This window comes from Carcharhinus amblyrhynchos, chromosome 9 (assembly GCF_965287045.1).
Source record: "Carcharhinus amblyrhynchos chromosome 9, sCarAmb.v2.hapA, whole genome shotgun sequence".
In the NCBI taxonomy this organism is placed as follows: Eukaryota; Metazoa; Chordata; class Chondrichthyes; order Carcharhiniformes; family Carcharhinidae; genus Carcharhinus; species Carcharhinus amblyrhynchos.
In genome coordinates this window covers 24,818,030-24,832,117 of record NC_137332.1, presented here as the reverse complement: position 1 = coordinate 24,832,117, position 14,088 = coordinate 24,818,030, and the positions used below count along the sequence as shown (strand labels likewise).

Here is a 14,088-nt window from a genome sequence, read left to right as displayed (position 1 = left end):
TCATATTGAACTCAAAACATTAATTTGGTTTCTCTTCATTGATGCTGCCAGACTAACTGAGTTTCTCCAGCATTTTGGTTGTATTTCAGATTTCCAGCATCGCAATATTTTGCTTTTATGCAAATTTGAGATGAGCTTTGATAGAGATATTCCAAATCATGGGGAACAGTAAGAGAGAAGCTGTAGGTCAAGAACCAGAGAACACAAATTTAAAGTGATTGGCAAAAGAACTAGAAGCGACATGAATAAATTTTATAACACAGCAGGGATTACCATCTAAAATGCACAATTCATAAGAACATAAGAAATAGGAGCAGGAGTAGGCCATCTAGCCCTTCGAGCCTGCCCTGCCATTCAATAAGATCATGGCTGATCTGTCGTGGCTCAGTTCCACATTCCCGCCCTCTCCCCATAACCCTTAATCCCCTCGCTTATCAAAAACCCATCAACCCGCGTCTTAAAAATATTTAGCGAGGTAGCCTCCACCACTTCAACGGGCAGAGAATTCCAGAGATTCACCACCCTTTGAGTGAAGAAGTTCCTCCTCAACTCCGTTCTAAACCGCACCCCCTTTATCTTGAGGCTGTGCCCCCTAGTCCTACTGTCCTTTCTGAGCGGGAAGAGTCTCTCCACCTCTATCCTATCCATCCCATTCATCATCTTATATGTCTCAATGAGATCTCCCCTCATTCTTCTAAACTCTAACGAGTACAAGCCTAGTTTATTCAGCTGTCCTCATAACTCAAAATTCATAAAAGAGTAGTGCAGGCAGCTTCAATCACAGCTTTCAAAAGGAAATTGAATAAATCTCTAAAGGAAGATTTTACTTGGCTTCTTTCTTTCTTTCCCTTGTATTTTCGCAAGTACAAGGAAAAAAGCCAGAGAGAGGGACTTGCTTAATTGTTCCTGCAGACAGCCAGCACAGATTCAACCAGTTGAATGGCTCCTTCTTGTGCTGTAATCATTCTATGATTTTATGATTCCATGATGCGGATGTGGAGCAAAAAAAGGAAGAACTAAGGTATGAAGGCACAGCTCACAAGAATATTAAGTTTTATAATGGGCAAAACATCATGATTTGGAATATCTGGATGATCAAAACATTTTTATCTATAGAGGTAGCAGCATAATTTATTTTTAGAGACTATAAACCTGGATTTTGATCAGTTTATGCATCGTTGAAGAATCAAATGTCTTCTCCATTTCTTGGCTCCTGCCCTGTCTCCATGCACCCACATATGAGGGCATTCATTTTAACTCCTATAACCTGCAGCAATACAGTTATTAAAATGAAATAACTGAACTAAACAGGATCACTTCCACCTTAGCAACAAAAATGTTTAATAGATACATTTGAATTAAATATGCTTCCATATTTCCAATAAGACATGGATCAAAATTTTGAAGAACAGAACCCTTTCATTCAACTTGAATGCTTGGGAAAAAATATCCCATATTTCTTCAACGAAGACATCTCAAATCTGGACTTGAGAGTTCAGTACATTGTATCTTGATCCTGAAGATCAAAATAACATTTAAAAGCATTTTAAAATAGTACATTTAAGACTCACGTGCTTCCTGTCCCCATCCATGCATGTGTAACTTCCCAGCGGAATAGTAAAGAAATCCCAAGACCAACATCAAACAAAGAGCCAGCAACAAATTGCGGACAGACCCCAGCAAACTCATCTTCACATTATTCCCAGAATTCTACAGCACCTAGTTTAAAAAGAAAGAAAATTAATTAGCTCTGATAAGATAGAGGAAACTCTGTTGTTAGGGAGTAACTGAAAATAGTTTTCAGACAAAAAGTCAAGTATTAGTTCCATAGATTCTTGAAATGATTTCATAACAGGAACTACAACAGATGATTAGCTCAGAATTTGGTAGGTAGCAGGTATCTGAAAAATCTGGGCATGGGACAGTTTTAATATGTTGAATATGAACTAAAAGTTGAATATGAACTAAATAAAAGAACTCATCATGTACTGCATGTATTGGTTTACATGTAGAGATTTCAAAGAACTGGGATAAATCTCCAGCCAGCATAAAAGACTGGCTCCTGAACCAACATGATCTTCTGAGGTCATACAAATATCTTTAGAGGGGCTTCCGAGGTGTCCCCCAGAAATTCATCAGGAGTATGTGTAGGAATGCAGAAATTTGCTCTTGTAGCCTTCAGGGTCTGCTACATTTAAGTATTTTTTTCATTTTGAAATGATCATGGTGTGTGTAATTAATTAAATTTTAAAAGCTGCCACTACAATTCTGAATGTTAGAGAATAAAAGCTATCCCTGGCATCCACTGCTGCTCTGAATGAACTGAAAAATACCTTGGGTGACATGATATGCATTACTTAGAAAATATCACAAGAGGCCCACGCATTAATGAATATACACACTGTCAACATTGCTCATCACTTCCTGCAGAAAATCAAACTGGCATTAAAATACTGGGAATGCAAAAGCATCCATCACACTTCATTCACTCATGCTATTTTCACTGCACAAAAGACAGCGAAGGAAACAATCCCAGCCACTGAATCTGATATGTTTCCATGGATATGGAATTAGTTGAGGTACACCACTGCCAATACCTCATAAAATTAACTGAAAATCCAAAGGGCGGCACAGTAGCACAGTGGCTAGCACTACTGCTTCACAGTTCCAGGGACCTGGCTTCAATTCCCAGCTTGGGTCATTGTCTGTGTGGAGTTTACATATCCTCCTTGTGTCTGCATGGGTTTCCTCCAGGTGCTCTGGTTTCCTCCCACAGTCGAAAAATGTGCAGGTTAGGTTGATTGGCCAATCTAAAAATTGCCCCTTAGAGTCGTAAGATGCATAGGTTAGAGGGATTAGTGGCCGCAGCTGGAGTACTGTGTGCAGTTTTGGGCGCCGCACCTGCGCAAGGATATTTTGGCCCTGGAGGGAGTGCAGAGGAGGTTTACTAGGCTGATACCGGAGTTGAGGGGATTGAGCTATGAGGAGAGGCTGAATAAACTAGGCTTGTACTCGTTAGAGTTTAGAAGAATGAGGGGAGATCTCATTGAGACGTATAAGATGATGAATGGGATGGATAGGATAGAGGTGGAGAGACTCTTCCCGCTCAAAAAAGACAGTAGGACTAGGGGGCACAGCCTCAAGATAAAGGGGGGGGGGGCGGTTTAGAACGGAGTTGAGGAGGAACTTCTTCACTCAAAGGGTGGTGAATCTCTGGAATTCTCTGCCCGTTGAAGTGGTGGAGGCTGCCTCGCTAAATATTTTTAAGAAGCGGGTTGATGGGTTCTTGATAAGAGAGGGGATTAAGGGTTATGGGGAGAGGGCGGGAAAGTGAAACTGAGCCACGACAGATCAGCCATGATCTTATTGAATGGCGGGGCAGGCTCGAAGGGCTAGATGGCCTACTCCTGCTCCTATTTCTTATGTTCTTATGTAAATACGTAGGGAGATGGGATTTGGGCCTGGGTGGGATTGTGGTCGGTGCAGACTCCATAGGCCGAATGGCCTCCTTTTGCACTGTAGGGTTACTGTGATTTCTATGAACATATACCTCTCCATTATAAGTTGGAGAACAGAGGCATAACAATTAACCCATATGGTCTATCATTTTTAATTCATTCATGGGATGTGAATATTGCTAATTTCTAATCGTCTTAATAAAGTGGTGGTGGACCACCTTTCTAAACCAGGGCACTCCCTGTATGATGAAGGTAATTCAGAATGCTGTTGGGCATGCAGTTCTGGGATCTAGCGACAGTTAAATAACGGCATTTTGGTTCCATACAAGAATGTTACGTGGCTTGAAGGGGAACTTTCAGGAGGTGGTATTCCTAAATGCCTGCTCCCTTGTTCTCCCTGATGGTGAAGATTCAGTGTTTTGGGACAGGATCTATGCTCCACTCAAGCTTTCTTAGTTGTAATCCAAGCTAACAACACAATTAATGCAGGATTTTGATTTTTCGTATTCTTTCATGGGATGTCTCACTGGCAAGGCCAACATTTGTTGCCCATCCCTGATTGCCCTTTTGCTAGATAATTTCAATGAGGTAAGAGTGAACCACATTGTTATGGGTCATATGTAGGCCAAACCAGCCAAAGACAGTAGATTTCCCTCAAAGTACATTAGTGAAACTGTTGCATTATGACAACAAACGATTATAGCTTCATTGTCACCATTACTGAAATTAGCTTTCAATTCCAGATGTATTAATTTAAATTCCATAACTGCCGTGGTGGTATTTGAACCCTTCTCTCCAGACCAATAGCCTGGGACTCTGGATTACTAGTCAAGTTACATTACCACTACATCAACATCTCCCCCTATGTTGACTATTAAAGAATTACAAATTGTTAAGGCCCTGATCAGAAATGCCAAGGTGTATTATGAAGTTAGCCAACTTTATTTGATTTTGCCATTAGCATGAGCATATGGTGTTTCACTCCAGGTGTGATTCTATTAACCACTAGATAATTTTATTAAAACAATTCTAAGAACACAGTTATGATACAAAAAGAATCAGCATAATTTTTACTAATTAAAATAATTAAACATGACAAAGTATATGTCTTAATGGTTATTTATCTGTATGGTTCCAATTTAAGCAATATCCCCATAGACATAAATCTACTTCAGAACCAATTAGCACCAAATACACGTACACTCACATGGATGCAAGATTTCCAGCCTTTTAACCCCTCTGAACAGATACAGAAAGACACCTGACTTCGACTCACATACGGCAGTTCCTTCACTGTTGCTGGGTCAAAATCATGGAATTGCCTTCCTAACCAACCAGCATACGGACACCACATGGACTATCGCTTTTCAAAAAGGTGGCTCACCACTGCTTTTTCCAAGGGCAATAAATGCTGGTGTAGCCAGTAATGTTCACATACTATGAAACAGTAAGCAAAAAAGAAATGTGAAGTCAGAATAAATTTCTCTGTCAAAAGAATGGTAAGAGCGTGGAGATTGTTTGCTGGAGCAGACGAGTGAAGGAGCAGAGAGAGAGATAAGATTTTACCTGTTAAAACCCTGTTTAAATAAGTTTAAAGCACTTTGTTCTTTGTAGAACTGTTTAAAGCATTTATTGTATTTACTGCTTTAAGAATTCTGAGGGAGTGGTTAGAAGGAGTTGTGGCCCAGCAAGCTTTAAATCAGCGCCAGGTTTAAAAGGAGGCCTGGTCTCGACAGCGGGCAGCGTCGGAGCGGGCAGTGGAGTGAGAGGGAAGTAGAGTGAGCTATTAGGGCTTAATATCAAAAGGGCTGGAGAGAAAAAGGGCCAGGTGAGTTCGAGTGGAAATTTTCCATATTACTACAGTGAATAATGGAGGGGCATGTGATGTGTGGTTTCTGTATGATGTGGGAACAGGTGGACCCCAGGGTCCTCCCCGGTGACCATGTCTGCAGTAAGTGCAGGTTGCTGGAGGAGCTCCAGCTCAAGGTAGATGAGCTGGCCTCTGAGCTACAGACACTGAGGTTCATCAGGGGGAGAAAGGGTGCCATTGTCAATGGGGTGCAAGAGACATCCACCCCCCCCTAGACTAGCTAACTCTAAGGGTCAGGAACAAGAGGGGGCTGCTGAGAGGAGGAATGGGGGTGGGGAGAGGAGGCCTCAGCCTCTCAAGCTGCATAACAGGACAAGGACGAGGGAGGTGAGGTCGGTGAGCAAACTGCACACGGTACAGTGATGCAGCAGGGCACAGGCAAAGAGAAGGTGAAAAGGAACGTAGTTGTAATTGGGGATAGTGGGGTGAAGGGTATTGACACTGTCCTTTGTCACAATGACAAAGTGCACAGAAGGGTGTGTTGTCTGCCTGGTGCTCGGGTCCGGGATGTCGCATCTGGGCTGCAGAGGGAGGGTGAGAATCCGGTCGTTGTGGTACATGTGGGTGCCGACGATGTAGGCAAAATGCGAACTGAGGATCTGGGGAGGGAGTATGAAAAGCTGGGAATGGAATTACAAAGTAGAACCTACAAGGTGGTCATCTCTGGGCTACTGCCTGAACCGAGTGCAGAAGGGCGTAGGGTTGATAGGATTAAGGAAGTGAATGGGTGGCTCAGGGATTGGTGTGGGAGGAATGGGTTTGAATTTATGGGGCATTGGCACCAGTATTGGGGTAGGTGGGACCTGTTCGGGCGGGATGGGGTGGGTCTGAACCGTGCTGGGACCAGAGTGCTGGCGAATCGTGTAAAGAGGACTGTAAGGGTGGAGGCCGAGGATGTCCCAATAATAAAGGGAGTAGGGGGCGTGAGTATGAATAGGGTCCAGGGGAAGGCTGGGATGAAGGCACTTTATCTGAATGCACGAAGCATTCGGAATAAAGTGGATGAGTTGGTGGCGCAGATCGACACAAATGGATATGATCTGGTGGCCATTACAGAGACGTGGCTGCAAGGTGACAGGGACTGGGAGCTGAATGTCCAGGGGTATCAAGTGTTTAGGAAGGATAGGCGGGAGGGAAAAGGGGGGGGGGGCGTAGCTCTGCTGATTAAGGATAGCATCAGGGTGGTAGCAAGGGATGATATTGGAGCCAAAGAGCAGAAAGTGGAATTGTTGTGGGTAGAGATTAGGAACAGCAAAGGGAGGAAGACGCTGGTGGGCGTCGTCTATAGGCCCCCAAATAATGATCTGGAGGTGGGGCGGGCTGTTAATGTGCAAATAAGTGCGGCGTGCAGGAATGGGATGGCCATAATTATGGGGGATTTCTATCTGCGTATTGATTGGTCGACCCGTGTTGGACGCGGTGGGCTCGAGGAGGAGTTCTTGGAATGCTGCCGGGATAGTTTCCTTGAACAGTGTGTATTGGGGCCGACGAGGGAGCGAGCTGTTTTGGATCTGGTGTTATGTAATGAGGCGGGTAGAATCAGGGACCTTGCCGTGAAGGATCCTCTTGGGGAGGGTGATCATTGTACGGTGGAGTTTCTGGTGCAGATGGAGGACGACAAAGTGGGTTCCCGGACACGCGTCCTTTGTTTGAATAGAGGGGAGTACGGTAGGATGAGAGAGGAATTGGCGAATGTGGACTGGGGGAGCGCGTTGGAAGGTAGGTCTGCTGAGGAGCAGTGGAGGATCTTTAAGGAGATCTTTCTTGGTGCTCAGCAGAAATTTATTCCGATGGTCAAAAAGGACCGTAGGAGGAGAGGTAATCAGCCGTGGATAACGAAGGAGGTGAAGGAAAGTGTTAAATTAAAAGCGGAGGCATTTAGAGTAGCTAAGAGTAGTGGGCGAGAAGAGGATTGGGAGAGGTTTAAATGTCAACAAAGATTGACAAAGAAATTGATAAAGAAGGGTAGGATAAACTATGAAGCTGGGCTAGCGCTTAATATAAAAAAGGATAGCAAAAGTTTTTATAAGTATATAAAAAGGAAGAGGCTGGCTAGGGTGAACGTTGGACCCTTAGAGGACGAGAAGGGGGACTTAGTGGTAGGGGATGGGGAAAACGGCTGAGGTCTTGAATAACTTTTTTGTTTCGGTCTTCACGGAGGAGGACGTGAATAGTTTGCCGGGTGTTAGAGATGGAACGGTGGTAGGACTGGAGGGTCTCGATGACATTACTGTTACTAGAGAGGCGGTGCTCGACAGACTGGAGGGGCTGATTGTGGACAAGTCCCCAGGACCGGATGGAATGCATCCGAGGGTTCTGAAAGAAATGGCGGAGGTGATAGTGGATGCCTTGGTGGTTATTTTCCAGACGTCGCTGGATTCCGGGGAAGTGCCGGAAGATTGGAAAACGGCTAATGTTACGCCGTTGTTTAAGAAGGGTGCCAGACAAAAGGCGGGGAATTATAGGCAGGTTAGTTTAATGTCTGTTGTAGGTAAAATGTTAGAATCTGTCATCAAGGAGGAAATAGCGAGGCATCTTGAGGGGAATTGCTTGATAGAGCAGACACAGCACGGTTTCGTTAAGGGGAAGTCGTGTCTGACAAATTTACTGGAGTTCTATGAGGATGTGTCTAGGGCGGTGGATAGAGGAGAGCCGGTGGATGTGGTCTTTCTTGATTTTCAGAAGGCGTTTGACAAGGTACCTCACAAGAGGTTATTGCAGAAGGTCAGGGAACATGGAGTTGGGGGTAGGGTGTTAGCGTGGATAGAGGACTGGTTGTCAAATAGGAGGCAGAGAGTGGGGGTCAATGGGTGCTATTCGGATTGGCGGATGGTGACTAGTGGAGTGCCCCAGGGGTCGGTGCTGGGGCCTCAGCTATTTACCATTTATACAGATGATCTGGAGGAGGGAACCGACTGTATGGTGTTGAAATTTGCTGATGACACCAAGACTGGGGGAAAGGCAAACTGTGCGGAGGGTGTGGAGAGTCTGCAGAAGGATCTAGATAGGCTGGGCGAATGGGCCAGGAACTGGCAAATGGAATTTAATGTTGGCAAGTGCGAGGTGGTCCACTTTGGTAGGAAGAATGGTAGGAAGGATTATTACTTACGTGGAGAAAAACTGCAGCAGGCAGCAGTGCAGAGGGACCTCGGGATCCTTGTGCATGAGTTGCAAAAACCCAGCTTGCAGGTGCAGCAGGTGGTCAGGAAGGCGAATGGGATGCTGGCCTTCATAGCAAGGGGGATTGAATATAAAAGTAGGGAGGTCTTGCTGCGGCTGTATAGGGCATTGGTGAGGCCACAGCTGGAATACTGTGTGCAGTTTTGGGCGTCGTACTTACGCAAGGATATTTTGGCCTTGGAGGGAGTGCAGAGGAGGTTTACTAGGCTGATGCCGGAGTTGAGGGGGTTGAGCTATGAGGAGAGGCTGAATAAACTAGGCTTGTACTCGTTAAAGTTTAGAAGAATGAGGGGAGATCTCATTGAGACATATAAGATGATGAATGGTAGGATAGAGGTGGAGAGACTCTTCCCGCTCAGAAAGGACAGTAGGACTAGGGGGCACAGCCTCAAGATAAAGGGGGGGCGGTTTAGAACAGAGTTGAGGAAGAACTTCTTCACTCAAAGGGTGGTGAATCTCTGGAATTCTCTGCCTGTTGAAGTGGTGGAGGCTACCTCGCTAAATATTTTTAAGAAGAGGGTTGATGGGTTTTTGATAAGAGAGGGGATTAAGGGTTATGGGGAGAGGGCGGGAATGTGGAACTGAGCCACGACAGATCAGCCATGATCTTATTGAATGGCGGGGCAGGCTCGAAGGGCCAGATGGCCTACTCCTGCTCCTTTTTCTTATGTTCTTATGTTCTCATTACGATGGAGTTGTAAGTTGGGGAAAGCTAGATAAACTGCTTAGAAATGTGTGCAGGAGTAGGGAATTTGGCCTCTCAACCCTGCTCTGTAAATCAACAAGGTCGTGACTGATCTGATTGCGGCTTTAGCTCTATTTTCCTGCCCGCCTCTCAGAAACTGATTCCCCTGCAAATCAAAAACCTGTTTCACTTGTAGACGTGTGTGTCTGGTGTGCGTGCGTGACAGAGAGAGATTTAAATTCTGGTGGGGAAAAGTTAATAGAGACCAATGGTCTGGATGAGTTCAAGGATGAAAAGAGGGGAGGTGTATTTGTAATTAATACTACCATCAAGTGGCTTTATAAGTAGTACCATAGAATTCCTAGTGCAGAAGAAGGCAGCCATTTAGCCGAGTCTGCACTGATTCTCCAGAACAGCATCCAACCTCGGCTCTCCCCTCCACAACATCCCAGTAACACTTGCTGCAGTGGGAGTGTGATGTGAGCGGTTGGTAAGGTTGCACCCTTATACCTTTATTTCCTGACAAATTTTAGCTGTTACAATCCCCATTGATGGTATAACTAGTTGGGAAGATCTTAGAATGGAACACTGGCTCAAAAGACTGTAACCTTACTTTTTTTCCATAAAACATGAGGAACAAGAACCACAGGACTACTAATTAGTTTTAACAAGAAAAAAAACTAAACATGAAAAAATTGAATTATAACATTTACCACAGCCAATCCACCAAATGTACACATCTTTGAACAAAGGGAGGAAACCGGAGCATCCTAAGGGAACCCACACAGACACAAGAACATGCAAACTCCACAGAGACAATCATCCAAGATTGGAATGAAACTCGGGTCCTGGAGCTGTGAAGCAGCAGTGCTAGCAAATGCCAAAGTAAATAAATTTACATTAGGAGACAAAAAGGGGCTTAGCTTTTTTTCAGGTGTTAAATTTCAAAGCTGAGTAAAAGTCTGCAGCTTGCAAAGGGTTTCATAAGTAAGCAAGGGAAGGTTATTAAATTTTTTTGATCCCAAAGTGGGGGCAATAAAAAAGACTTAAAAACTTCTTCAGAATATAAAAATCAGCAAACAAATAAGTGCCGAGAAGAATGGAATGAAAAATGAAAAGGGAAAAAGGATATGCAAGGAGAGATGTGAAGTTCATTTGGGGTTGGTAGTGGGGTATCCTGGAAGCAGCTCTGGGTTGGGAGAAGGTGAAGTTTGAATTATGATGTGGATGTGCCGGCGTTGGACCCAGTCCAAGTTTGAATTAGCCATATGGTTAGGTCGGTGCTGCAAAAATGAATCTTGTTCTGAAGTGCTTGCATTTCCACTGCAGAGTGGGGATGAGCTTGAAAGATCGTGTGATATATCCTTATGAAAACAACAGCAGTTTTGCCTCAGGTAATATTATTGGATCTGTACAGTTAAACATCCATAAAGGGAGTGTTGTATAGAAGGTGTTTGCTTTTGGAAATGACCGAGTAGAGAATCTTTCAGAGGAATTTTTGTAAGAGTATTTTTAACTGTGTAACTGTAATCTTTTATGCTCAAAAGTTTCTTTTGCTCTTAATAAATGTTTTACTTCAAATTTTAAAATCCCAACAGTGCTACTGGCTTTTTTTTTAACTGCAGAGATCAATACATTTCTTCTCATTTTCAGAATACAAAAAAAAGGTTATAGTCAGTAAGCCAATTATCACTCTGGGATTTGGTTTGCTCAGCAATTAACATCTTTATAGTCATAGTGTAAAGCTTTGATTATAATCAATGAGCTAGCCTCTAATGCTGTCCAGGGTAGTGAATTCCAAAAAATAATGGCCTTCATAGCGAGGGGGATTGAATATAAAAGTAGGGAGGTCTTGCTGCAGCTGTATAGGGCATTGGTGAAGCCGCAGCTGGAGTACTGTGTGCAGTTTTGGGCGCCGCACCTGCGCAAAGATATTTTGGCCTTGGAGGGAGTGCAGAGGAGGTTTACTAGGCTGATACCGGAGTTGAGGGGGTTGAGCTATGAGGAGAGGCTGAATAAACTAGGCTTGTACTCGTTAGAGTTTAGAAGAATGAGGGGAGATCTCATTGAGACGTATAAGATGATGAATGGGATGGATAGGATAGAGGTGGAGAGACTCTTCCCGCTCAAAAAAGACAGTAGGACTAGGGGGCACAGCCTCAAGATAAAGGGGAGGCGGTTTAGAATGGAGTTGAGGAGGAACTTCTTCACTCAAAGGGTGGTGAATCTCTGGAATTCTCTGCCCGTTGAAGTGATGGAGGCTGCCTCGCTAAATATTTTTAAGACGCGGGTTGATGGGTTTTTGATAAGAGAGGGGATTAAGGGTTATGGGGAGAGGGCGGGAAAGTGGAACTGAGCCACGACAGATCAGCCATGATCTTACTGAATGGCGGGGCAGGCTCGAAGGGCTAGATGGCCTACTCCTGCTCCTATTTCTTATGTTCTTATGTTCTCAGAAGAAATTCCTCTTTATCCCCAGTACAATTAGAAGGCCCCTTATTTTGAAATTGTGCCCCAATTCTAGATTTCTCCACGTGGGGAATCATCCTCTCGGCACCAACTCTGTCAAGGCCCCTCAGATTCTTATGTTTTAGCAAGATCACTTCTCATTCTTCTAAACTCCAAAGACCACAGACCCAACCAATCACCATCAAGAATAAGTTTTAAAGTAAGAACATAGAACATAACAGCACAGTACAGGCCCTTCAGCCCTCAATGTTGTGCCGAGCTATGTCCAATCCCAAGATTAAGCTATCCCCTCCCCATAATTCTGGAGTGCTCCATGTGCCTATCCAATAACCACTTGAAAGTTCCTAAAGTGTCCGACTCCACTATCACAGCAGGCAGTCTATTCCACACCCCAACCACTCCGAGTGAAGAATCTACCTCAGACATCCCTCTTATATCTCCCACCATGAACTTTATAGTTATACCCCCTAGTAACAGCTACATCCACCCGAGGAAATAGTCTCTGCACGTCCACTCTATCAATCCCTCTAATCATCTTATAAGTCTCTACTAAGTTGCCTCTCATCCTCCTCCGCTCTAAAGAGAAAAGCCCCAGCTCCCTCAACCTTTCCTCATAAGACCTACCCTCCAAACCAGGCAGCATCCTGGTAAATCTCCTCTACACTCTCTCCAATGCTTCCACATCCTTCTTATAGTGAGGTGACCAGAACTGAACACAATATTCCAATTGTGGTCTCACCAACATCAGGCACAGTTGCAGCACAACCCCATGGCTCTTAAACTCGAACCCCCTGTTAATAAACGCTAACACACTATAAACCTTCTTCACAGCTCTATCCACTTGAGTGGCAACCTTCAGAGATCTGTGGATATGAACCCCAAGGTCTCTCTGTTGCTCCACATTCCTTAGTACTCTGCTGTTGACCCTGTAATCCGCATTCAAGTTTGTCCTACCAAAATGAAGCACCTCACACTTATCAAGGTTAAACTCCATCTGCCACTTTTCTGCCCAGCTCTGCATCCTATCAATGTCTCTTTGCAGCCTGCAACAGCCCTCCACCTCATCCACTACTCCACCAATCTTGGCGTCATCAGCAAATTTACTAACCCACTCTTCAGCTCCCTCTTCCAAGTCATTGATAAATATCACAAAAATAAGAGGATCCAGCACTGGCCCCTGCGGTACACCGCTGGTAACTGGCCTCCAGTCTGAAAATTTTCCCTCAACCACCACCCTCTGTCTTCTATGAACATAAGAACATAAGAAAATAAGAAATAGGAGCAGGAGTAGGCCATCTAGCCCCTCGAGCCTGCCCCGCCATTCAATAAGATCATGGCTGATCTGTCGTGGCTCAGTTCTACTTTCCCGCCCTCTCCCCATAACCCTTAATCCCCTCTCTTATCAAGAACCCATCAACCCGCTTCTTAAAAATATTTAGCGAGGCAGCCTCCACCACTTCAACGGGCAGAGAATTCCAGAGATTCACCACCCTTTGAGTGAAGAAGTTCCTCCTCAACTCCGTTCTAAACCGCCCCCCCTTTATCTTGAGGCTGTGCCCCCTAGTCCTACTGTCTTTTTTGAGCGGGAAGAGTCTCTCCACCTCTATCCTATCCATCCCATTCATCATCTTATACGTCTCAATGAGATCTCCCCTCATTCTTCTAAACTCTAACGAGTACAAGCCTAGTTTATTCAGCCTCTCCTCATAGCTCAACCCCCTCAACTCCGGTATCAGCCTAGTAAACCTCCTCTGCACTCCCTCCAAGGCCAAAATATCCTTGCGCAGAGGCAGCCAGTTACTTACCCAATCGGCCAAATTTCCTTCTATCCCACACATCCTTATCTTATTCATCAGCCTACCATGGGGAACCTTATCAAACGCCTTACTAAAATCCATGTATACGACATTAACTGGTCTACCTTCGTCCACACACTTAGTTAAAGTTTATTTATTAGGCTTACATTAATATTGCAGTGAAGTTACTGTGAAAATCCCCTAGTCGCCACAGTCCGGCACGTGTTTGAGTACACTGAGGGAGAATTTAGCATGGCCAATGCACGTAACCAGCACATCTTTCAAAATGAGGGAGGAAACTGGAGCACTCGGAGGAAACCCACACAGACACGGGGGGAATGTGCAGACTCCACACAGACACTGACCCAAGTCTAGAATTGAACCCAGGTCCCTGGCACTATGAGACAGCAGTGCTAACCATTGTGCCGCCCTAGTATGAAGAAAACAAATGAGACTTAAGTTGCCTGGGCCTGATGGTCTGAATCCTAGTATCTTAAAAGAAATTGATATGGCAATCCTTCATTCCAGGAATTAAATCTGGTCAACCTTCTTTTGAACTGCCTCTAATTCCTTAAATCAGGAACCCAAAACTATGGGGGTACTCTAGATGCTGTCTGACCAATACTTGTA

At 44.6% G+C, this 14,088-nt stretch overlaps 1 protein-coding gene across 3 annotated transcripts in view; it reads right to left on the bottom strand.

The window, feature by feature from the left end:
* st3gal3a (ST3 beta-galactoside alpha-2,3-sialyltransferase 3a) overlaps positions 1-14,088 on the bottom strand; it is a 523,437-nt gene that overhangs the window by 398,867 nt on the left and 110,482 nt on the right. For all 3 annotated transcript variants that reach the window (XM_080195328.1, XM_080195327.1, XM_080195329.1), the window contains exon 2: positions 1,572-1,719. In XM_080195328.1, the coding sequence (XP_080051454.1) occupies positions 1,572-1,689 (118 nt within the window). In that variant the 5' untranslated portion in view covers positions 1,690-1,719. The remainder of the gene's footprint in view (positions 1-1,571; positions 1,720-14,088) is intronic.